Raw genomic sequence first — 26,537 nt, 5'->3', positions numbered from 1 at the left:
ACCAAGGTGGTCAACGACGCCCATGGACATCCGCAACACCACAGGAACTACAGATGCGTTGCCGGCCTTTGAGGAAATTGTAGGCTCGCTCCTTGAAGGACCCTAAGTCGTATTGGTAATTCAACCGCAATTAAAAATCGTGTAGTGTGCGCACCTCTATAAAAGCTCGTAGGTATCAAAACGAGACAACAGTTGTGCGATAGTTTAGTTTCAGGTGTGCGCACGCTCTGTGTGGTCGACACAACAATCTTTGTCATTTCAGTGTTTTCCTTCATTTTAAAGTCTGCGTCCACCGATATGCCCTTTGACATTAATATTTAAAGCATTGTAGTAATATCGATTTTAAAGGGCAAAATGAGGGTAATAATCTACGATAATTATTTTCCCCAACAATTATACTTATTGTTTGAGAGCTTAAATTAAATAAACAGAAGCACATCAAAATTTATACATGGCAGCAATTATTGTAGTTATTTTGGGAAATTTATGAGTTATAGGAATATGAGAAGAATGATTTTATCAGAAGTATTTTTGTTATTCCGAGTTTCAGCATAAAATGTACTCTCAGTTTTTGGTCATTGGAATCCTGTATCCGGTAAATTACTTCGTACCGAGACGTATTACGAAAATGTGTTATACAATGATTTTTAAAGCAACATTTGTCGCATAGTTACTGAACACACCAAGTCGCCCAGCGGTACACCCACACATATTACGTAGAACACTTTTAAAAATTTATATTCTCTACGTCTTACGTTTACGCGTTTAAAAAATTTCGATTGGAAATTTACTATGACGTAAATAGGAATGATCAAATTATTTCAAACTTCTTGACGTAATCTATTCAACATTTACAACATTTTTCCCTTGATTTTGTTCATTTAAATGTGCCAAACACAAACCGATAGTGTTTATATTATTATTGAATTTTTGTATATATCTTTCTCTTTTCTTCTAGCCTACATCATATCCTTCTTCTCTTTCATGTAACAAAATGTTTAAATAAGTGTATAGAACATATGTTACAATACTACTCGCCATTGCACTTGCATTCTGTATTTTCATATCAATTTTGTAGAATAATCAACTAGAACTAAATCTTTTAATACAATATTATATCGAGTTTTGAAATAGAATAGTGAATTCAACAGTGGTAGTGCCCGCTTTAACATCTTAGCACGAATGAGCCGGCAAGCCTGGTGTAATACCACGACCACACAGAAGACAGGCGTGAAATGGAAGCAATTGCGTGTTTCGTCTGATGAGTGTGGTGCCGGAGGCCTAATAAAGTCCCTTTCTCTTTACCATCCTTTTCATATAAGGAGAGGTTGGGAAGGGGAAGTGGATTTGACGGTGGATGAGATGCATAGGAAGGGGAAATGTCCTCTTTATGTGCGTCTCCTTCCTCCGTCGTATAATGGTAGGCAACGCATCTGCATTTGCGGGTGTCTATGGGCAGTGGTCGCTTCAGATAGCCGCTTGCTAGTTTGCTACCTTATGTTATAAAAAAAAATCTTAACATTGACATCAATAAACGGTTCACTTTTGACAAGTATTTAACAAATAAACACTTAACAAAAAGTTTTCAAGTTTTAACTTTCAGTAAAAATTAAATACCTTTTAATTAGGGGACTATTTTCAAAGGGCATGGTATCGAACGATAAAATTTCGTAATTTGCTCGCTCGATTGCTCACTATAAATTCGTGTCGTGCCAAACTCGAAAGTTCTTGTAATTCTTGTATTACTTTATCGAACAGGTATCGGAATTTATTACCCTCAAGAGGTATGCTATCTCGAGTACTTTGTAACGGTTAACAATTATCTATTTGTTGAATCTATCGTGTTCTTGTTCATATTAATGACAAATCTACTTTTGGTTCCAGTGTTTTCAAGGGTTCTAAATTCAATAATAATAATTTTTCTTTTCTTCTATCTTACTAATATTATAATTGCAAAAATTTGGATGGCTGGATGTTGGTAGAGTTTGTAGCCTAAACTGCTGAACGGATCTCGATGAAATTTGGCAAAGATGTAGAGGATAATATGTAAGAATACATAGACTATTTCGTTTTTTTTTTTCAATTTCTTGTGTACGGAGTCGCGGGCTTAAGGTAATATTAAAATGCGAAAGTTAACACGGATGTTAGAGTTTGTAGCCTAAACTCCTGAACGGATTTCCATGAAATTTGGCATAGATGTAGATGATAGCCTGGAAAGACACAAAGGCTTACTTTTGTTTTTTAAAATCCGGTAGGCAATCATAGAGCAATCATTTATTAAAAAAAGATTTATTCGAAAATATGCTGTAATTGCTAACATCTTAGGCAACAAAGAAGTGTGTGTTTACGCTTTATTATAATAGTATAGAAGTATAGATATAAAATACATTAAATGACATTGTAGTCGCCTCAGTGGCTACCAAGGCTATTCCAGTATTATTGTATCGAATAACGGACATTCACGAGACATACAATATGTGCATTTTTTGCTATAAACACAAGTTTTTTGTTAACATCTAAATATATTTCAAGATGAAGTATTTAATTTAATTTTCTTATAAATATTTATTTTCCGAGAGTAACGTTTTTTAACTAAGTAACTGTCCTATGCAATTTAACAATATATCTGTACATCTACTCTAATAGCCTTTGCCCGAGACTTCGTCTGCTTGGAAATAAAAAAAAAAACAAAAGTGAGTAGCCTATGTGTCCTTCCAGACAATCCTCTACATCTATACCAAATTTCATCGAAATCCGTTCAGCCGTTTAGATTACAAACTCTAACAAACATTCATCCATCTAATCTTTCGTATTTATAATATTAGTATGATATGATTATAAAGAGAAGAGATTTGTTTTTTGTATATATTGAACTAACTCGTAAACTACAAAGCCGATTTCAAAAATTCCTGAACCATAAGAAAGGTAATTTATCTGTGACATATATGATGGGGCATATCATTTATTGTCTTTTAATTTAACGGGGTCTAAGTCGTGAGCTGTAGCATGAGAAATCTAAAGAACTATTTCAAGGACGTTGAGTTTGTAAATATGTTTTTTAAACATTTTATTAATAACCATTTCCCCTGCCTTATCCTCGGCGGCGCACCGGGTTTTCGTCCTCCAAATAACTCTATCATCCGTCATCTCAGTCATCACACCCACTCCCTTCTTGATCATGTCTCCTTTCACGCAATCCATCCATCTCTTTCTAGGTTATTTTATTAATAACCAATTAATGTTATTTTCAAATTATCCTGCACCCTAAAATAAGATTTTTCGAGAACGTTCTCCGGAAAAATACACCTAATTAAATAACCAGACATCCGCAACAAAAATCGAACCTCGTATACGCCACGGGATATGTACTAAAGTAAGGGGTTAACCCTCCCCTTGTTTACAATACAGCTATGCGGTTTTATTAGGGTAGCATGACACAAAACTGTATAAGAGGGTTGTTAAACAAGGTAAACTGTATTATTAATATCTTCATTTTAAGTAATGTATACGTTTATATTGAAATAGGAATGATCCCCTAATTTGAACTATACTAATATTATAAAGAGTAAAGATTTGTATTTTTGTATGTATTAAAATAACTCAAAAACTACTGGACCGTTTTAAAAAAATCCTTAATCATTAGAAAGCTATTTTATCACCGAGTAACATACGATGTTTTTACTATTTTTCAATTTACGCGGGAGAAGTCGCGATCAACAGCTAGTTAGGTATAGCTTTAGTTTTTCATTGTATTATTGTCGACACCGTATGTGTTATAAACATCTTTTATATCGTATTTTAATTTGAAATCACTTTCTTACGCACATCTTTAACAAAATCTATCCATATTTTCGGGCTCCCTCTAGTTGTAGCCAATGTAATATGCCATTTGAAATTTATCTCCGCACCCCAACGTTCTAAAAGCACTTAGAGACCGGTGTGACGCGACAAAATCGATAATGCGCTGGCATTGCGGGCGAGTTAGTATTGTTAAGCTTGCTACACACCTTGAGTTACAGTCGAACTGAAAGCTAAAGTCTAGGTAAAGCCTGCTACAGACGCTGTTTGAGTGTGGTGTTATCACAACTGTAATTAAACAGTTCAACATGGCGTATTAAAAGGAGCATATAAAGCTGACTAATGCCGAGAATTATACAATTTAACTGCAAATTCAAACTGTGCTTACACACGTCAGTTTAAACTGCACAGATGAAACGGAAGATGTATCGCGAACCTTTCCTTAAAGATATAAAATCATAGGATGCCTAGATCACTTTAACTTGAATCTTTCTAGATTTTGATTAAGTGTCTTAGCTAATATCAGAAATTAACAATCGGTTTTAACCCGTTATTTCGAAGATGCAAATTTCCTTTTGACGAAAGTATGTATTTCAAACATCAATTTCTTTATGCTATATTTCGGCATCAATATAAAATACTAGCTTTTGATGCGACTTCATTTGCGCTGCTCAGTGATAATATTCTTTTGATAACAAAAGAATTTTTCAAATCGACTCAGTGGTTATAGTTTATTGGTTACATACAAAACTACAATTTCTTAATATTATTACTCTATATGCAGTTTCCAAGTTTTACACTATCTCGTTAGCTGATAATTATCAACTCATTGATTAAACACATATGCAAATAAAAATGAACGCAACAAAAATAAAACAAAAGACGGACTGCGAGCGGAAAGAAGGTGATCGACCTCCGGGACGTAGACACGTCATTACCTTGCGACGGTGAGTCAGGTAATGAGGAATAGCTTGAATAACAACTCATCAAATTATACGAAGAAAAAGCTACAAATCATTCAAAGGTTAAATTATGCTAAAGGTTACATTTAAGTTGAGATTTTAAACTAAACACGTAATAAAATGGGAGTGTCTGTTATATCAAAAATTATTGATTATATTATATTTATAAAACAATTGCCTGTCTGTCCGTTTGCAAGCAGAGTTTGTTCCGGGTAATCTCCAAAACGGCTGGGCCTTTCGACCGGACTTTGACTGAAGGGTAGCTGATATAGACCCGCATATTACAGGCTTTTTTTTTAATTTTGCGCTGTCAAAATTGCGTAATGGGTGGTCCAAATTTGCGGGCTCGTAGTGAATATAACCTTAGACCTTCGGTTGTTGTAACCGATAAAACAATAAAAAAACAGCCAGTATGTGATATAAATTAATAAAAAACACATCGGCCAGTGGGCCGTGTATGACTCACACAGCTGTGAACTTGACCTTTCAATCGTATAGCAATAAAGTTCAAAATATTCTCGTTATTTACCACCTTTTGTAAATCGGTTATGATTCATGAGAATAAATTATTTATTTCCTACAACAATCAGTATGACGCGGTTAAACTTCGACATTAAATTGTTTCCTATTTTATGGCAATATTATACTGAACAAAATGGGATGTGAAATGTTTTTTCTGGTTAGAAAATTACCTTTTACCATTATTAAAATACATAGATTTGCTAAGATTCATACTCATTATCAGAGTTTTCATACATTACAGTGTACAATTTGGTTAATAGTCTAAAATACAAGAAATAGTATGCATTACAGCACAGCTAGTTCATGCCAGTGGCATGTCAATGGGCCCATTTTACTAGCATCTTATTCCTGCCCTTAGCCAGAGACAAAATCTAAAATCTATAACAGATATCCAAAAATATCTTATCAAGAATTATTTTGTTTTCATATTTCTGTGGCTGTAGAATTTTAAAATTTGATCAATCATAAGTGAATGTTGTATGTAGGATCTAAAAATATGTGCAGCGTAATTCCAGTTTTATTAGATTTATGTGTTGGCACACAGCGCAATGTTGAGGCAAAGACTATTTCTCTACAAATATATCTAGTATTAAAATAAATAACATTGAAAAATTCAAACAAAAATATGTTTTGATATTTTTTTCTTTGTAACAAGGACATTAGTTATGAATGTGGAGGGGAACACCGGTAGAGGTAGACCTAGAAAGAGATGGATTGATTGCTTGAAGTTAACATGATTAAGAAGGGAGTGATGACTGAGATGATGGATGATAGAGTTATTTGGAGGACGAAAATCCGGTGCCAACCCTACGGGACTAGAATAAGGCAGGGGAGATGATGATTTTTTAATTGGATAACAATGTTAAAGGAGCATAGACAAGAAAAAAATGTATGAAGGATTTGCTAGGTCTGTGCCAAATGGATGTAATATTATTCCTCTAGGTTACAGTCTAGATTTGTGTTTGAAAAAAATCTAATTGGATCTTTGTATAAACTTCTACAGTTCAATACTGAACATTAATATTTCTTTAAATTATAATAATAATAAAATAAATGAGTTTGATCAAAGTACCCTCCAATATAGTAAAGTAAAACAACAAAATACTATGAGTGCTATTTTCTTGAGCATTTGTTATAGGTTGTTAATAGTCATAAAAATATTGATTTGACGTCAACTGTAACCCAACTTGTACTATAAAGTACATATATCCAATAAGAAAATTTTAACATATTGATCCTTTATAAAATTAATATATTAAATTTTACGATAGGTTAGTTTGTAATATGTATAAGGAAGTAAGGACTGATTCATCAAAAGGCGTAAAAACATGAATCACCATACATATGTAATATTTCGAAATGATCAATACAGAACAAATATGGCAATAATCGAACTGCAAAGCGACTTCAAATAAGATAAGAAATCGATAATTCGTCTATCCGCGTACTGCATATAACCTTGACATTGGAGCTATACTGTCTAGAAAGTTTTTATTACGGGGCGTGCCCACCACCGTACAACGCCTAAAGCACCCTAAAATAGACATGAAATGGATGTGATAGGCAACTACCGCAGCTATACCATATATGGGCAAACGACATACGACTGCGCGGCGGTGCAGTGCTACCAAAGTTCGATGCCCCCCAACAAAACGGCCGACAGATAAATCATAAACGTATAGTATTTGGATCAGAAAATGACGCTCATAGGAACCGGCGCGCCTTTTCGTCATAAAAGGTGTCGCGGGATAGTAACCTTTTTAACAAGCGTGAAATTTAACACCGAAACACCTACTTATCTATCTAGATAGAAACACTTCGTCTACATTCGTTGATTTATAGCTTATTCAGCAAAATCACTCTACACGTGGCATAAAATCATTGAACAGTGACAACTATTTTTATGAAAAGGCGTGCGAACTCTGCAAAGGGTTGTGCGAAATATGGCGGCACCGGTCTAATGAGAATGTCTTACAATGTAAATTCAGTACGACAGTTTTACAACACATCAAGATTAAGTAGAGCACAGCACGGTTAAACTACACAGAAATTACATTTTTAGTTCACTTACCATTTTTTGATGTTATAACACGTAAAATTCCACTACTAACTTCACCGAGTCCACAACGGCGACCGGAACGACACTGAATATTTAAGAGTTGGCTATACGTTATTGTGCGGCGACCAATGAGCGCATGTGTCAAAATTGTTACTATGAATCAACACACTGATTTAATTACGATTTTTATTTATTATCGGTTAAATAAATTCCAAATATTAAAATTCTTTCACACTAAAGATAAAACTTTCGATGTACAATTATTTATTTACAAAATTTCAACGTTCAATATTTATTATTTTAAAATGCGACACAAGGCGACAACCTAAGCGACTGTAGTCTGTTGCTCTATGCTCTGTCAATGTACGATTTATTGTTAACCTTTTTATATAAAGTCGCTTTCGCTTTGATAAGATTAGATAAACAAAAAATATCCACCGTTTCAACAAAGTGTACAGTAGATTTGGAGACTTCCACACGTATGATTAGCATTTGAAAAGTGACTCACTGATGACGATCATGTTTTGTCCAATCCACATTCAGTATTCAATAAATGCCCTTATATGGGCAGATGCAGAGAGCCCCAACGTCGTATGTTGATTTAAATTTTGGCGCCTCCTGATAAAAATGTTTTGTTTGCAAAATTACGACTTGCATTTGCTTTTATTTTATTTGTCTACATATACATATATTAGCAAATACTTTATGTTTAACTTATTTGCTTGAGTATCTCGTTTGTAAGAAATATTAACTGGCATGTTTATGAAGTAATTTATACTGACTTACCCTGTCCAAACATTATTTTACTAGGATATAGGATAGGAACTTTTAGCATACCTCAATAAAAAGGTTTGTGGATAAGAAGGTATAGGCGCTAATCAAAAAAAAAATAATAAAAAGTTTTGGTGAAATTTACATTTTTTTTATTTGATGTCATATTTAAATTATTGCGATAACTTAACAGTTGCTACCAACAGCCAGGCATCGGCCATCTTTGATAATGGATATAAAAACTTGTTTATAAAAAAGTTTAAGCGTTTCCGACATATTTATGATATCTTTTATACATTGAATACATGTTAGACATTGTCATTTGCCCGACAGAGCCTGCTAAAGATCTTCTTAAGAAGGCCATAGCGTACGTAGAATCTGACGCCTGTATTAACAGTGCTATAGAATTTTCTAGATGTTGTCGCACAAGTTTCGGAGGTCCTGTCTTCTCTATCCAAATACAAATGTCTGCGACCGCGTACGCCGCTATTCGTGACACGTGAGCTTTTCTTTTGCAGATAGATTGTGTTAATCTGAAAATTAAATTAGAACTGTAATACTTATAATCGTTGAGCAAGGAGGTCCCCTTAGTATTGATTTAATATCTATATTAGATCTTATTCAAGGAATACATTGATTTTTAATCCAGAATACAAATTAAGGCGTTAAAATCCCCCTAAAGTCCTTTTTTGGAGTAAATTTACTCACTGTTATTTATAGTCAAAAATGACAATTCTAAAAATCCCCCGAATTAGACTTGTGTGTATAAAACACTATTTATAGGTTATACATATATGTTCTAATGTTTATATTATGCTTTTATAAAACAAGGTGTAAGATAAACGGTCATTTGGTTTTAATACCTAAGTGACCGCTGATCTGTATAAATGGATAGGTTGTTAGGAACTGATTGCTTTTATTTGTTCTGACTTAAAAGTGCCTCGTAAAGTTAATTCTTCGAAACCTCACGACCGCAATTATCGCGAGCGTCAGCGTAAATGACGAAAATCAAATAAGCACAAAATACTACAATTTAGCCTGTCCATTTATAGAGATCAGTAACCAACCCATAGTCATCTATTATCCATAGATTATAAACGTCACTTCATTAAATCTTCCAGCCTTGATTTTTCTTATGGTAAATTTAATGTATATTAACATACTTCTCAATAGAATGAGCGGTTTCAGCTAATTTCTGTTCAATATTCCGATCCGTTTGTTGTAAATCCGTCACTCGCTCGCACACACATTGTATTAATGCTTTGTAGCACTGCATATAGCATGGCCATCTGAAAATACATAGAAATAATAAAAAAAAACTACAATTTTGAGAGCGTGAGCACCTTTGACTTAACTGTCGCACAACTGTGGTGCGATAGTTTAGTCAAAGGTGCGCGCTCTTAATGTTAATAAAATCTTTACTATTATAATAAAGCGTAAACACACACTTCTTTGTTGCCTAAGATGTCAGCAATTACAGCATATTTTTAAATAATTCTTTATTTTTGGAAAAAAGCCCTGCACTAACGACACGCTTTAGGCTATATATTTTCACGCCATTAAACTTAGTGGGTAAATGTTTTGGATAAAAACCCTAATGTGCCATAAGTTGCTGCCAACATCAAGAAAGTAAGATTGCCATGGTTTGTCATGTCATGTCAGTTTGACATTTGCTATTGATAATTTGACAAATGTAAACGATAAAATAAAATTTTCTTAATTTCATGCGGATGAAGCCGCACGGGAACAGCTAGTTTAATATAAAACTACAATTCGAATGTGTGGAACTATCGTCTACTATGTAAAAATAAGTAGGGTCGACAAAACAGATACTTTTACAGTAATATTAATTTATTTAAAAATGATCTTAATTTCTCACAATTTGTAATTTTGTAGACTTTGACAGATAGAAATTGATATAAATAAATATTTTATTTAGTAAGTATTTTTTGTATTTGATTATAAGTTTGTATTTAACAAATTTCGTTTCATTTCTAACAGCGATCTTTTGCTTTAAAACACAAATAAAAAAACAAACCTGTCTTCCAAAAGTTCTTCTCTTGATAGTAACAAATTATTCAACACAGTAACAGACCCTTCATGTAATGTGAAGAAAGCTTGCCAAGTGATTTGACACTTTGTGTTCAAAGTGTTACGGCCGAGAATGTACTGAACTAAATGTTGCAACTCGAACACAGCATCAACAAACCTATAATCTAGAGTAGTCTGGAAAACATAAATGTTGGCATTACTGTTTATCTGTACTATCTATATCTATACTAATATAACTAGCTGTTGCTCGCGACTTTGGCCGCATGAAATTAAAAATAGTAAAAAAGAGTAGCTCAGTGATAATGCTATGTTACTCAGTGATTATGTAACTTTTTAACGGTGAAAGAATTTTTGAAATCGACAAAGTAGTTTTTGAGTGATTTCAATACATACAAAAATACAAATCTGGGGCGGATCGCTAGTCTATCTATCTATATCTATACTATTAAAATAAAGCGTAAACACACACTTCTTTGTTGCCTGAGATGTCAGCAATTACAACATATTTTTGAACAATTCTTTTAATAAAAAGCCCTACACTTACGTCACGCTTTAAGCTATATATTTTAATGCCATTAAACTTAGGGGGTAAATATTTTGAATAAAAGCCCGAATGTGGGAAAGAGACCATAAGTTGCTGCCAACATCATTTAAGCAAGGTTTACATCATATCATGTCATTTTGACATTCGCAATTTATAATTTGACAAATGTAGACAATAAAATAAAGTTTTTATAATTTCATGCGGATGAAGCCGCACGGGAACAGCTAGTATTAGATAAAGTGTAAACACACACTTTTTGTTATGTAGGATGTCAGCAATCATAGCATATTTTTAATAACTCTCATTCAATAGAAAGCCCTAACTAACTAACGACTATAGCCCTTATGTTTTCACGCTATTTAATTTAGAAAGAGAATGAATTGGGTATAAATTGTCATACGGAAAAGAAAGAAAGAAACAAGATTGCCATAGTAATGGTAATAGTTACCCAATGGAAAAGCCTTTGTTGTTATTTATTTAAAAAGCAAAACATTTAAATCATTCAAATTCTCTAATTAAGTTAATTTATTTCTATATCTGTTACTTTATTGGAAGAGTGTTTTTAGTTTTTTTACAGTTGCACATAAAGGTTTACAATGTAAAAGACAGACATACCTTTTTTGCCGCCAAAATGACTTCTGACAGCATATCCAAATCGATTCTCAACAAATTGCAAATGGCGTCGTCAACTTTGACAGCTGTCAAGTTAACCTCACTTTCATCGTTCATTTCATTGTTTACTATCCGATCTTTTTTATTAATCTCTATTTCGCTTTCGAAATGTATTTGTATCCAATGTTTTAAGTTTTTACATATTTGGTATGTTTGTTTTGTTATACCAACGCATTTGTTACCAATTATATTTGCTTTAAGACAATGTTGGAGCAAATATTTGGATGTTTGATGTGATGTTAACTGTAAATTCGTCATAGCTTCGTCTTTTAAAATTATTGCCGGTTTCTGAAATTACAGAAAAAAATAGTTAATAAAGACAACTTTTACAGGATAAAGAGTATACAATTCTTAAGGATTAAACATTAAAGATTTTTTTCGTTGTTTTAAATGTTTTAGTAACCACAAAAGTACTACTAAAATAGTATCATACAACCATACGGAATATGGTAACCCTATTTAAAAGTTACATGTAACTGTCAAATCTTGAATTAATGTTGCCATTAGCAAATTTTGAATATCTACTTTTTTATTGCTAAAATTTAATGAATAAAAATTACCTTTAAAGTGACCAAATTAGTAACATCTCCTAAGAATTGCGTTACAAAACAATCTACTGAAGATAATTCTGCTAAAAACTTCAACGTCACTGCGATATTTTCCAATAAAACTGTATTTAATCGTTTCTTAGATGAATTATCGAATATTATTAATAGTCTATTTTTAATACTCTGCCATATTTGTTTGAAAAGTTCGTCTTTTTTCTGGAATATGTTGTGTGATTCTAGTTTTTTAATATATCGTAGTATAACATTTAATAATTGTATGGAAGGTTCTATATGTTGATATTTAGATTTCGGATTTTCGACAGCTTTAATCTGTAAAGAAATAAATATTATTTTGTCTTACAAATAAAACCGTAAATTATAAAGTAACTAGCTTTCGTCCGCGACTCCGTTCGCTTGGAATTTAAGAAAAAAACAAAAATGATAAGCCTATGTGTTCTTACAGACTATCCTCTACATCCATACCAAGTTTTGTGGAAAACCGTTCAGTAGTTAGGCTACAAACTCTAACAAACGTCCATACATCCATCTAAACTATCGAATTACTATTAGTTTATGAAGTAAAAAGAGTATGATTTTAATATTAAAATCAAGCAAATCATTTTTATTTGTGTATTATGAGTTCAATAGATGGTTATTACTTTGCAATATTCACTAAGAATACATAATTTTTTACATACTATATACTATTATAACAAAATCTATACTAATATTATAAAGAGGAAAAATTTGTATGTATTGAAATAACTCAAAAAGTACTGGGTTGATTTAAAAACAATCATCATCTTTCGTTCGACGCTACAGGTTTTTGTCCTCCAAATAACTCTATCATACGTCATCTCAGTCATCACTCCCTTTTTGATCATGTCACCTTTTACACAATCCATCCATCTCTTTCTACGTCTACCTCTACCGATGTACCCTTCCACACTCATAACTAACATTCTCCTTGTAACATGCCATTCATCCCTCTTTATGACATGAGGAGAGATAAATCGCAAATAAACATAAATAAATATAATTAAATGAATGATTTAAAAACAATCTTTCACCAATAAAAACTATCGCTCAATAGCATAGGCTACACTTTAAAGTATTTTTTTTTTATTTTACATGGACAAAGTCTCGAACAATGACTAGTATATTATTTACTTTATACTTACAGCATTCAGAACGAAAAACTCCAATCCAGACCATAAGCAATCTAATTTCTTTAATTCTTCAATATCAGTGATTTCACAGTATTTCAATAATGTCAAAGAATACGCGCCAATAGCGTTCAATGTTGCCACACCACGGTCAGTTACCAAACTATCATCAATGTTGCCATCTTCAACATCGATTTTAGTAAAATCGATGTTCATAAATGATTCCAACATAGTTTGATGCAATTTCTCTTGTAAATTCGCTAAAATAGTCCTAAAAGCACTTGACGTTATGGCTCTTTTTTCTTTAGCGATAATTGGTAGGATGATGCATTGTATTTGGAACACCGTATCACTAAAATATTCTATACTTTTTGCATTTTTTGAATGTTGTTTCGATAGTAATATTTCTACTAGTTCTTTTAATATTTCACTATTTATTTTTACTTTCTTCACTGTCAGTTCTAATATAAATTTAATGATAATCATATTGTTTGATGTTTTCGAAGATAATTTTAGTAAATTCAGCATAGTACTGTCTTGGAACGAAAATATAAAATCCACGGGAAATATTTTGTATAAATCAGGATATTTTGGACTTAATTCGTAAGTTGATAGAAGTATATTATCAATACTTCGACGTATTTTTTTCGTTTGGCAACATTTCTTGACAGCTAGCAACACAAAAATGGCTGTCAATCTGATATTCTCTTCTAAATTGTAAATAGGCAAATCTTTTAATAAATCGATATGTTTTATTATATTTTCCTCATAATTTTCATTTAATGCAAGTTCATTGAAATAATCTTTTACATTTAAATTTTGTAAAAATGATTCAATTTCAAAGTTACTTTTATTCATAGCTTTCGTAAGAATGTTGCTGTTTTCAAAACATCTCATGATACATTTAGTTGTTTCTAATACGAGTGCATTTAGTAATATCCTATTTTTACTTATGGCAACATTTTGGAACATATCACAATTGTTGCCATTAATATACAACTTCACCAATAATTTTGCGAGTTGTTTTGCTTGATTTGGATCTAAATTGTTGAATAATTCTCTTGTAATATATGTGTCTGTTGTTATTACTTTAGAATATTCAGATAATTGATTTATTATATGCGTTTTAGTTATTGCTTCCATTTCATTATGGACTTTATCCGAATTTTTCAGTTCTAATACTTGTGTAAACATTAATTTTACAAGAAGAAGATTATCCTGAAAATTAACAAGTTAAAAGTAAATCTTAGTACTAAAATAATAAAACACACTTTGTTTTTTTATATACAAATAGGTGGCAAACGAGCAAGCGGCCACCTAAATCCACCAAAAAGGCGAATCGACCGCTGCCCATAAACATCCGCAATTGCAGATGCGTTGCCTACCCTAAATCGACGAAGGAGGAGAAGCACAAAAAAAGGATCTTTCTCCATCCTATGCGTCTCCTCCACCGTCAAATCCACTTTTCCATCCATCCGTCTCTTAAAGAAAAAGGTGAGACGGGAAAGGGACTAAAATTGGGCCTCCGACACCACACTCATCAGACTATACGCGGAATTGCTTCCACTTCACGCCTGTCTTCTGTGTGGTCGTGGTATTGGTGGGGGCGAGCCGACCCATTCGTGCGAAGATGTTAAAGCGGGCACTACCACTGTTGTTTAAGAAGATGTATGCAGTTTTAGTATATTTTATAATAAAAAGCCCTATACTTACACATGCTTTAGGCTTTTCACGCTATTAAAATTATAGGATGAGTATTGAAAAAAAACGCCTTTCAAGAAAGGGACATAAACTACAAGTCAATATAAAAACATGTCAAATAAAAAAACCTGTTTTCTTACCCATGTTATAACAGCCTCCTCCTCTTGTACCATTTGGGATAATGCCACCCATTGATCTGCATTCAAACATGGCAACACAATACTGCAGTCAAATATCTCTGTTGATTCATTTGTTGTCTCTTTCATTTTAATGTTGCCATATTTCAAATTTAAAAGTTTCAACTGGCAATAACTCAAGCAAAGTTTTAGAAAAGATATCAGTAATGGTGGATTCTGAAATTAATTTTATTTTATTTTAATTAAAGTAGAAAATGACGTTGTAATTATATTTGTTTAAATATCATGTTTACTTACATAATTCAATTTTAATAAGCATTCACCAAATTTTTTTAAACACTCGTTACCGAAATTTTCGAAAGTCGACCAGAATTCTTCGGCGATTTGTTGCGGCACTGTATGGTCCGCCATTTTACTAAACCGAAAGAAAGACGACAAGATGGCCGACAGGACTTCTGTCAATACGATTATTGATGGACCTGGAATTTATACAATAGATATATGAGCCACAAATAAAGAAATTAGTTTATTTATCTTCGAAATATTTTGAATGCAAAATATAAAAAAAAAATCCTTTGCAGTTACCAAATATTCGATTGATATCTTTTACTCGTGATTACGTCCTCACGAAATAAAATAATACAGTTATAAATTTAACCTATGTTATTTATTGAGTAGTTTTAGAATTCTTCCTTTACCAAAATACAAATATTCCGCCTTCATATAGCATAGATTTAAAATTAAATTAACACTTACTGACAAATCCTTCTTCCAACATCATTAAGCAATTTTCTTCCAAATCCTTTTGCAGAGAAGTAAGTAATCCATTATTTTGTCTAAACATCAATTCCGACGTCCATTTTCCATACATTTCGATACATTCTTGAGGTAAAATGTCATCACCAGTTATGATTTTATTTTTAATCTTTTCTTCCTCCATGTTATCTTTTAATTTCTGCCTCAATTCAAATTGTTCTACATTCAAAGATTCTAATTTTAATTTTATGTTCGGTAATAGCTTTTCAACAAACACAGTACCACGGCTTAATTTAAATAATGTTTCCATCAAACAATTGAACATTTCAATATAAGCTTCTTTTACATTTGAACTCTTTTTACCAGTCATTATCGGTGGCAGAATAACATCGAGCTTTTGTTCAATTATCGACGGATCTAATTTTATTGCCGTTTTTATAATCTGTAAACTGGTTTTATCTGTTTTGTGTTCCAATTTCAAACAACCGAGCATACTGGCTTGTAAGAATGACATGAAATTCTTTTTAATTTCGACTTTATTTCTTTCACCGATAGTATCAGTTAATTTGATTGAAATATCAACTTCATTTTCTAATAACGTAGTCAACATTTTCAAAAATATACTCCTTTTTATTTTATCATCGTTTTCTTTGAATGTTATCGAAGGTATTATCATTTCTGGGTTTAAATAGCTTTGTCGTATATTTAAAGAACTAACCGCCATTATGTAAAATGCAAATAATATTTGCCCTTCATTACGGTAAGAAGTGACAAATGTATCAACAAAATCTACTAAGAATTTTTGATCTTTACCCGTCCTTCCTTTAGGGAACATGAAAAAAGTACTCAATATTTTAATGACCGATTGTACATTTTCACTTTTATCGGCAATAAAATTATCAATATTATCATTTTTAATTATATGCTGAAGAAAATTGACAAAGAAAGGTTTTCTCGTAATCGGGAATAAGATATTTTGACAAACATTTAGCACTGCATTACGATGTTCTGAATCTAAATAGCTAAATATTGTTTCTAAATTTTCTCCATCCAAGAATTTTATAACAAACTTTAGTTTTTTCTTACATTCCTTATAGTACTTAATTAAGTTTAAAAATAACTTGTGAATTAAAGCATTTTTTCCATCATTACGTAAGTTTTGAAGTAATGTGATTATTATGAATAAATAATCATCAATTTGATTTTGTAGTGTTGCCGATATTTTGTCATTCTCTAAGAAATTTATAATAAAATGTATGTCTTCGTTGTTTAATGGATTGCTATGAAGATAGTGTGATACCACCTGTAAATATAGATATTTTTATAACAAAATGTACATTCATAAGACATGGTCTTCCATAGTCTCATGGAACATTTTTTGAGACTAGCTTTCGATCGCGACTTCGTCCCTTTGAAATTACAAAATGAATAATGCAAAACATAGCCTTTGTAACTCACTGATAATGTAGATTTTAATGGTAATTTTTTTTAAATTGGTGCTGTAGTTTTCGAGTTATTTCAATAAATGCAAAAATACAAATCTTTCCTGAGCTCTCAATATTTCTTAAGACAAACCTGTTTTTATGCATATGTTATTTGTAAAAACCACAAGAGCTTAAATTTATACATCAATTTATAAGTATTTTAACAATGTATACCTATATTATAAAGAGGATTTGTAATTTGTATGTATTTATATAACTCAAAAACTACAGGGGCGATAAAAAAAATCTTCTTCAATTAAAAAGTATGTTATCGGTGATTAACATAGGTTATTGTTTTTTTTAATTTCACGCCGCAAAGTCGCGAGCAACAGCTAGTCATATATAATTTTAGATAACATATTTTTAAATCTATTTCTTCTGGGGTTAGCTGTCATAAACTTTTACAAGTGTGTATGTGTACATAAAAAAAACATAGACTAAAACAACTTACCTTGATTAATCTACATTTTAGATCATTTGTTAATTCATCAGCAAATTGCAACCAGCTTATAACATGTCTGATATCTTTACTGGCAAGACCATTTCTTTCCGTGATGCTCTCTAACCATTCTGCAACAATTCTTTCCTTCGGTGCAGCAGGGAAATGATCTGAATGTATCACATTTTTTGCCAAGCGTAACCTTTTGGGTAATGGAGTGTTGTCATCGTCTAATCTACGCTTCAGTTCTGTAAAACGTAATTGTAAATATGAATATAATTGTTTTAATTCTTGTTTGTACAACATTAATTTTACCTTAACTTTGTATAAAGGATATTAAGAGTTAAATACAATCGGAAATGTTTATTTTTTGTATTAGTTTTCACTCAAAAGTATACTTTACAACCTTATTTTAATTGCATTAAAACATGCTTTGAAAAAATTACATAATGTTTAATACATGATGTAGTATTACAAACTAGCAGAATACTTACCATACCATGCCATAAGAAATGTTTAAGGTTTTTTAAACAGTGTTAATAAGTTTAAATTAAAAAGTAAGGTTATAAAATGTGAAACTGGTTTTGATTGTTGTGACATTTTTTGTGAATTACTATTTACTTACCATTTAGAGGATTTGATGACATAGTTGTACTTAATAGTTTTTCAACTATTTTAATACGCCAATAACATAAAAAACATTTATTTAACACATGTCTTGAACAGTTGTTTACTTCCAATTGTCACTGTCTCCTGTCACTATCAAATGTCAAACGAAGTTGTTTTCGATTAGAAATAGATGCAATTAAAATAAATATTTCATAAATGATACATATTAAAAAAAACGAATTCTGTATTTTTACTTTTGCCATATTTAAAAAGGATAATTGTAAGCCCAAACGAAATATTTATTCTAGCTATAGACTATTGAGGTTCACACTTGGACAGTCGAGCAGGCTAAGCATGGATTGTATGGATTGACTGGCGCCAGTTAGTGTTCACACTAACGAGTTGAATGCCAGTACAGTTATAGAGTGCTTCAGACCAGCTGTACTGATCAAGTGTGAACCAGGCATGATGTTTACCCGTTTTAAAACAATTCACGAAATCATGTATGTCAAGATTATCATTTGTTATTCATATATTAAATTTACGTAAACAAAATAAAACTTAACTTACGTAGCAGTGGCTTTAGCTTTAAGTAATGATAAGTCGTTCACTTTTTTAATTAAGGCAAAAGTCCAGTTAATAAAGAGAATAAATTTTGATTACTTTATATTATGCACTCAAATGCACATTGATGCCACTTCAAGTCTAGATTAGCCAATGGACATAGTAGAATAGTGTAAAAATTCATAGCTGAATCTGTGTGATTCCTTTTGTCTTATGAATAACGACCTCACTTCTTTTATTATCTACCCCTTGATAGACGTATTCTATCGTCATATTATAAACGTTAAACTAAATGAAAATAAAATACAGACAAATGTGAGATATCTTTTATAGTTAATATGAATCTTGGCTTTATATTCGTTCTACTAACCTCTATTCGCAAGAAATCAATAGTTCTATGTAATATTGTCGTTCATAACTTTACGAAATTAATGAATTGAAAATAAATTCGATATCAGTAAGTTAAAATCTAAAAATAACGATTGAATGACTCGAGTATGTTCATTCATAAAAAATGTCAGCCATTTTGTGTTGGTTATAAAATGAATCCGTCACGGTCACACATCCCCGCCACTAAATGGGCCAAGGGAAGACGACGCGCATGCTCCGATGGATTGATTTTTGTCTATATGACGTCACAAAATGTCCGCTATTCCGCCAACTCGCTCGGTATAAAATCTTCAAAAACATTCCTCACCACCAGTTTGTAGCAAAAGTCTAGCAGATGTGCGGACCCGTCTATAACTTCTGATATTTTTTCTAATTACAATACAGATTATATTTAAATTGTAAACTTCAATGGTATAAAACCGAAGCAACGTGAAATCGTCCAGTGATACGGTTTCTAAGGCAATCAAAATGGTTATTCGTATTGTAGCTAGGAAAAATATATTCGCGCTTTTTGACACCACTCTAACCATGTTGGCGAAAATGCTGTGTTTATGTGAGTACTATCTACTACTACTTCCTTTTCACCGTTTTACTTAATAATTATTTTTCACAATTAAAAGCCATCACAACGTTTTATTACTTTTTCATAATTTTCAACCTTGTGCTCGCGGGGTTGTATTGGCCGAAATTAAAAAAAAACAATCTACGAGGAATTAAATAAAATCTAGGCGTTACCGTTTTTAAATTAATTTCAATCTTCTATTGTTTAATTTACCGGAATGAAATTATTTAGCAATATTAATTACACTACTGTCTGTTTTTTTTTTCATCTCTATTTTTTTTAATTTGCTTCTAATTTCAGGGTTTGCGATAAATAGATGATATTAACCTTGTTGTAAAAGTTTTTTTTTTATTATGTTTAAGAGATGAAACCAAAGTTAACGCTGCGTATCTCTGAACGGATCTTCTAACGTAATACAGATTTTATCTGCAAGATGTCCTTAGTTCGATAAAACCGAGAACAATGTACTTAATCAAAATTAACCTTACTAATATTATAAATGCAAACGTTTAGATACATGGATGTTTGTTAGAGTTTGTAGCCTAAACGGCTAAACGGATCTTAATGAAATTTCGCATAGATGTAGAGGATAGTCTGGAAGAACACATAGGCTACTCACTTTTGTATTTTTTTAATTCCACGCGTACGGAGTTGCGGGCGAAACCTAGTTGTTATACACTTTTAAATTAATGAAAATAATATATTAGCAAAGGGAATTTAGGGTCGATTACTTTTTTTAATAACTTACATTAATAATAATAAAAGAATGCCAATTTAAATAACATATACTTAGTTTTTTTTTATTACTTCACGTAATTAGTGTAGAATAAACTATACATTCGTCATAGCTTTTATTAAATGCTAAAAAGTATTAACACTATCCTATTAATGAATTATTAATTTTGGACAAAAATGGGAACTGAAAAGTAAATAAAAATTAATTTAATCAACAACTACCCACGTTAGTATGTTATCATGCTGTGTTGGACGGTTACTTTTCTCCGTCCGGGGCTCTGGAGGTGTGGGGCTATTGAAACGCTTTCTTCGTCTAGTTAATCATCATTATATTTATAATATCAAAAACCATATTTCATACAAAGTCTATTCTATAAGTCCTACTATGTTTCTTGGTACGTGTCGAGAAGTCAATGTATCAAACATCAAATATACAATTCTTTATAATTTAAAATATACTATTCTAATATTAAAAACCATCCTCTGTGTGTACAGTATTGCCTGCCAGTATACAAACATATAAAAACTCCAACTTGCTGTTTTATCCCCAGACGTTTCCTGTGCAAAATGATAATAATTTAATAACAAATCATAATAAAATAACAAAGCTGATAATAAAGTCGAACTATTGAATTCCGTACTTAGTACATGACTACTGTACCATGCACCACACTTAATCCCAAGTGATCACTAAGCCCTTAAGCAACTTACTAGTAAGGTCTACACTAAGGGACTGCCAAGAAATCCTACTTGACGTTTTTAATAAAAATACGTAGAACTTCAAAATAAAATTGCCATTATATTATCAAACTAACATTAAAAATGTAATGTAAAATCTTATTTCTATTGTCCGCAACTTTTAACGTTGAAATTTTCTTTACAATGATGGTACTACTGTAAGAATCTTTTCAGCCAGTGCCTTTTTCTTACTACAATAACGGTAGTTGTCTTTCCAGCCAGTCAGTTGGCATAACATAAATTCTCTTTTGTTTTTAATTTAAATAATGTAGAAAGTGCTACGGCGTAGCAATGAGGCCGAGGTGAGGCGGCAACTTATAATAGCCACTGTTTATTTTTATTGCAGATCGTACTTGAAAAACATACTTTATTACGTTACTAGCTTTCGCCCGCGACTCCGTCCATGTGGAATTAAAAAAAAAACAAAAGTGAGTAGGCTATGTGTTTTTCCATAGTATCCTTTACGTCTATGCCAAATTTAATCGAGATCCATTCAGCCATTTAGGCTACAAACTCACAAACATCCATCCATCCATCTAAACTTTCGCAATTATAATATTAGTAAGTTAGTGAATACATCGTTAAAATTAAAAAAAAATATAATTTTTTACGCTTCTTATCACCTTGTCATTATGTATGCAAATAAATAAAAAAGAGGAAACTCTTCTTCTATGCGGCATTATAAAGATACTTACTAAATAGGCTATAGAGTTATAAAACTTTAGATCTACTTGATAAAAATAATCTATCCATCCAAACTTTCGTATTTACAACATTACCAAAAACAACAGATAGTTAATACAATACTAGGAAAGCGAATATGCTATTAGAATAATACGCAAAGCATAAGACAGGACAATACAGATCCTATTTATAGGTCTACAAATATAATAGTAGTTACGCCTTAATCACTTTTACGGTTTAATGTTTTTTTTAAATGTCTTGTCACTTGTTCTATCCAATAAAATTCTAGAACGTTCTCAACAAATATTGTTTCATTGAAAAACTCTCTTTCCTCTTTATTCAAACTTTAAAAGTAATATAAAAATAGCTTCGTACAATGGATAAAGAGTTTTAACATTATCGTATAAAGTTGAGAACTTTCACGTCCATTCAGCGTGGCCTCGCGTTCAAACATGAAGGCTCGAGTACGTTTTCAGAATTTGTTACTTCCGAAAACTTCAATTCTCAAGTGTACGAATGCTTAGAAATTGCCGGATTTTTCAAATTTAATTTCGAGTGGAACAATAGAAAATGTTGCATATTTTTTTCTGTGGTATTGTTTTATTCGGTATTGAATTTCCGAACGTTGCTAAAATGTCAAACGTCAATTGGAATATGAAATTTGTGATTTTTTAATAAGTTTAAATGTTAACGGTTTTGATCACAGAGTACTTTGTAATATACTGGTTTTGATTACATTTATCTCAACTGTAATAATCTTTACTTCAAAATCATATTTAATTTTATACAAATTTATTGTTTATGGATGTGATGAAATTTAAAAAAAAAACTTTAATTTATAATACCATAAAGTTAGTTTCGCTTGTTTTAAATTCCAATCAGAAAAGTTACTTAATACACCGAGTCAGATATTACTTCTTTATTGAAAAGCGGGCGTTTTGCATCATTCGTTTACAATATGGCGGCTGCGATATCGTGGAATTGCCTCCAGGCGGGAACTGATTACATTCATTGGCGCGTGAATAAAAAGAAATAACGCATTTGAAAACTTTTTAGTTTTGTGTATTTTTAATTTGAATATTCGTTAAACAAGTATATTTATTATTCTCATACCTCTGTAAAATATAGTTTTATATACTAGCTAGTAAATAAATCAATGTTTTTCTACTAAGAAAAAGTTCTAAGGAAAAATGAAGATTTGTAAATAATTTTGCAGATACAAATCTAATTTTGGTAAGTACTAAATGTAAATTACTCAATTTATACGATGAAATAAGTTAAACTTTGATAATCTGTCGTTTTAATAGTATTTCCGTATTACATTTGTTTCGACCTCCATTAGTAGACGAAGGCGTGTCCCGAAGACATGAAAGCGAGGCGATAATATGATCATCGCGTGGTTATGTTCAATGTTGTTCCATTTCAATGAAATTCTTACGCTTGTAATGATAGAAAGACAAAAAAAAAAGAAATGTGTTGCACTGTGACATAATATCGACCATTTTCTAGACATCAAAAAGAACCTCCTTTCTTTTGTTTTTTTTGTGTCTTAAAACAAGAGGACGCTTTTAAGCAGTTACTTTTTAAATGTTTTGTTTTTGTTTTAAAAATAAATAATTAAAACCTCCACAATGGAGTATTAGCGACGATTATAATATTATATTATCTGTGGCGAGTTATGCTAGGTATATCTGTGATTTGCAGGGCATTTTAAATTATCGTAATATAATGTTTCTGATAAAATAATTATTTTAGTAGACGTCTCAAACAAATGAACATTTCCTAATGTTCAGATGTTTTTTTCATCCATATTTTCATATATAAAACCGTAAGCCAATTCCAGCCGATGTTTCGCAACCACATTCATATGCCGGGTAGCGAAATATGAATTCCCAGCACGGAAATAACTTGGATATAACAGTGTTGGAATTTAGATAAAGCTTGCATCCAATTTACTTTGACCTCTTTTATTTTAAACTCAAAATAGCGTTCTTCGTCATACCAATATTTTGGTAACTATTTAAACGTGACACGAAACTAAGTGCATTATTTTATTTAATCCTCTTTTTTTAAAAAAAAAAAACTAAGCTCTATAATAACCTTTGAATTGTAGATCAAGTTGAAAATAATAATTTATACTGTTAAGAAGAACTCTAGTACTGAGCTGTACGATTGGCGCAACCGCAACATTAGATTATCGGTATAGAAGTCACGTCCCTATCTGACAGCTGTCAAATGTCAAAAGACTTATTGCAATAGCGCGCTTTTCTGGCGGAAGCAGTTCTCTAGTTGCTGAAGACGTACGCTAGTAACAATTGTATTAATTATTTGAAAATACTAATAATAGTTATAAAGAGGAAAGATTTCATTGTTGTTCGCATTGAATAGGCTCCGATAGTAGAGAACCGATTTCTTTAAATTCTTTCACCATTAGAAAGCTACATTTACACTGAGGAGCATATGCTATATTTGACATGAATGAAAAAAAAATAGATGTATATTCCTTGCCACACAGGCGAAGCTGCGGCGGATCGCTTCTAACGAATGAAATAAGTGAGCATTCACTAAATAACATTTCTTTATCCAGGGTACGAAGAAAGTCTGGAAATTGTTATGTAAGCTCGATGAAAACTAAATTGAACACAAAATGCACTTTACTGTACTAAAAATAAAATTCAAATTGGACCTTTGACCTTGAGTGACGTCACAGGAAGTTGTCTGAAAGCAAATTGACGTGGGCATCTCATTGCATATGAATAGGGTGACCTTTCTTTTGATCTTTGTTGGGACATTTCCCGAGAACATATTTACATATATTTCTCCAAGGTTTTCAAGGCTTTAGGGTCTGTCAAGCGTGAATATAAAAATGTAAATATTAGTATGAAGTATGATTTCATATCACTTAAATTTTATAATGTAGTCTACTAGATGTATTCTATACGTATAAACGAAAACGTATGGTTACTTTGACCATATTGTTATGCGGATGGTGTTAGCGATGTTTTACTCTCCCTACGCAACGCCGAACTGTGGAAACTTCTAGATAAATTATATTACTTGCGCTCTCGGGCCTTTTAGTGGGTAATAAAACAAATTGTTTGAGGTTAGAAAACAAAAGCATTGCGTTAAAGAGTTTTTTCGAAGGGTGAAGAATAAAACCTACGCATAGAAAACACGATAATACAAACTTCGTAATATCTCTACATTACAAAGCAAATTCACTAAACTTCAAAGCATTACTAAGATCTATTTACATCATATGTTGAAGCAACTTACAATAGATTAGCTGTTGCCTACGATTTCGTCCGCGTGAAATTATAGAGTACTAGCTTTTCGCGTGGGGCTTCATCCGCATGAAATTATGAAAATTTTAGTTTATTGTTTTATTTTATTGTCAAATTATGACATGATGACAAAGCATGGCAGTCTTGCTTCCTTGATGTTGGCAGCAACTTATGGTCTCTCTCCCACATTACGTTTTTTATCCAAAATATTTACCCCTAAGTTTAATGGCGATAAAATATATAGCCTAAAGCGTGGCGCAAGTGTAGGGCCCTTTTATTCAAAAATATCCTGTTATTGCTGACATCTTAGGCAACAAAGAAGTGTGCGTTTACGCTTTATTATAATTGTATAGATTAAAAAATACAGCCTATATTACTTACTAATAACGTACCTTTTTATGGTGAAAATTTTTTTGAAGTCGCCCCAGTAGTTTTTTAGTTATTTCAGTATATACAACTCTTTCCTTTTTATAATATCAGTGAAATGAAATAAATTTTTATTTCTTATACTATTTAAAATAACGAAGATTTATGAACTTAACTAGAAAATCATTAAGCTTTACGCGTACGGCTAAAGTACTTGGGATAGCTATTTACGGTGGCTCAACAAATTCTACGAAACTCAACGAGCATAAAATTACTGTAATTTGTCTTGTTATTTTTTTTTGTCATGACATCGTAATATTTGCGTGGTCGTTAAAGTAAAATTAGCATGATATGACGTCATTAATCTGAGCTGAGGGGATGCGAAAGGGCAAACATGTAGGCCGTGGGCGGAATACCTAACATCAACCTGCAATAGTTCATCAAAGGGATCTTAGATGTTTCATGTTCACTGCTTCGTCTTTTATGCTACACTGGTACTTTGCACTGAAAGTTGATTAATGCACACACCTTTGACTAAACTGTCGCACAACTGTTTAGTCTCGCTCCTATTCCTATGAGCTTATATAGAGGCTGCGAAATAATCGACAATTGCACAACAGTGCGATAGTTTAAACGAAGGTGTGCAAATCTCGTCGATATTTTTGGCTTCGAAGGGATTTGTAAATCTTACTTCTTACAAATATTATAAATGCGAAAGTTTAGATGGATGGATGGATGTTTGTTAGCGTTTGTAGCCTAAACGGCTGAACGGATCTCAATGAAATTTGGCACATTTTTAGAGCATAGTCTGGAAGAACACATAGGCTACTTTTTATCCCGGGAATAGTTACGGTTCCCGTGGGATTCATTAATTTAGTTTTTTAATGTTTACTCGATCATTCTGCAACGGTTCAACATATCTTATTGAAATTTGGCACAAAACAAAGTCTGGAGTACACATTTCATAAGCTCATCCCCAAGAAATGTCCGGTGC

General features: G+C 31.9%; 3 protein-coding genes across 4 annotated transcripts in view; 1 reads left to right on the top strand and 2 right to left on the bottom strand.

Annotated features, from left to right (window-relative positions):
• Positions 1 to 7,555, bottom strand: part of LOC106108861 (cofilin/actin-depolymerizing factor homolog) — a 12,386-nt gene extending 4,831 nt beyond the window's left edge. The window contains exon 1 of the mRNA XM_013290156.1: positions 7,354 to 7,555. Coding sequence (XP_013145610.1) covers positions 7,354 to 7,356 — 3 coding nt within the window. The 5' untranslated portion in view covers positions 7,357 to 7,555. The remainder of the gene's footprint in view (positions 1 to 7,353) is intronic.
• Positions 7,556 to 8,247: 692 nt separating this feature from the next.
• Positions 8,248 to 18,364, bottom strand: LOC106108860. Of its 2 annotated transcripts, XM_013290153.1 has the most exons (11): positions 18,237 to 18,364; positions 17,624 to 17,859; positions 15,689 to 16,991; positions 15,230 to 15,411; positions 14,936 to 15,148; positions 13,110 to 14,312; positions 11,941 to 12,258; positions 11,324 to 11,668; positions 10,151 to 10,338; positions 9,276 to 9,401; positions 8,248 to 8,645 (listed from the first exon to the last, which is right to left on the bottom strand). In XM_013290153.1, exons 1-11 carry the CDS (start codon positions 18,256 to 18,258, stop codon positions 8,372 to 8,374), a joined length of 4,410 nt encoding a protein of 1,469 aa, XP_013145607.1. In that variant the 5' UTR covers positions 18,259 to 18,364; the 3' UTR covers positions 8,248 to 8,371. The 2 variants fall into 2 exon arrangements, with proteins under 2 accessions (XP_013145607.1, XP_013145609.1); XM_013290155.1 differs by lacking the exons at positions 8,248 to 8,645; positions 9,276 to 9,401 and having other exon boundaries at positions 10,236 to 10,340; positions 11,325 to 11,668.
• Positions 18,365 to 19,434: 1,070 nt separating this feature from the next.
• LOC106108812 overlaps positions 19,435 to 26,537 on the top strand; it is a 15,756-nt gene continuing 8,653 nt past the window's right edge. Inside the window, exon 1 of the mRNA XM_013290087.1 lies at positions 19,435 to 19,727. Within this exon, the coding sequence (XP_013145541.1) occupies positions 19,643 to 19,727 (85 nt within the window). The 5' untranslated portion in view covers positions 19,435 to 19,642. The remainder of the gene's footprint in view (positions 19,728 to 26,537) is intronic.

The sequence above is a fragment of the Papilio polytes genome, unplaced genomic scaffold (assembly GCF_000836215.1).
Source record: "Papilio polytes unplaced genomic scaffold, Ppol_1.0 DF821400.1, whole genome shotgun sequence".
NCBI lineage: Eukaryota > Metazoa > Arthropoda > Insecta > Lepidoptera > Papilionidae > Papilio > Papilio polytes.
The sequence above is the reverse complement of the archived record's forward strand: the minus strand, read 5'-3'. Positions and strand labels throughout refer to the sequence as shown.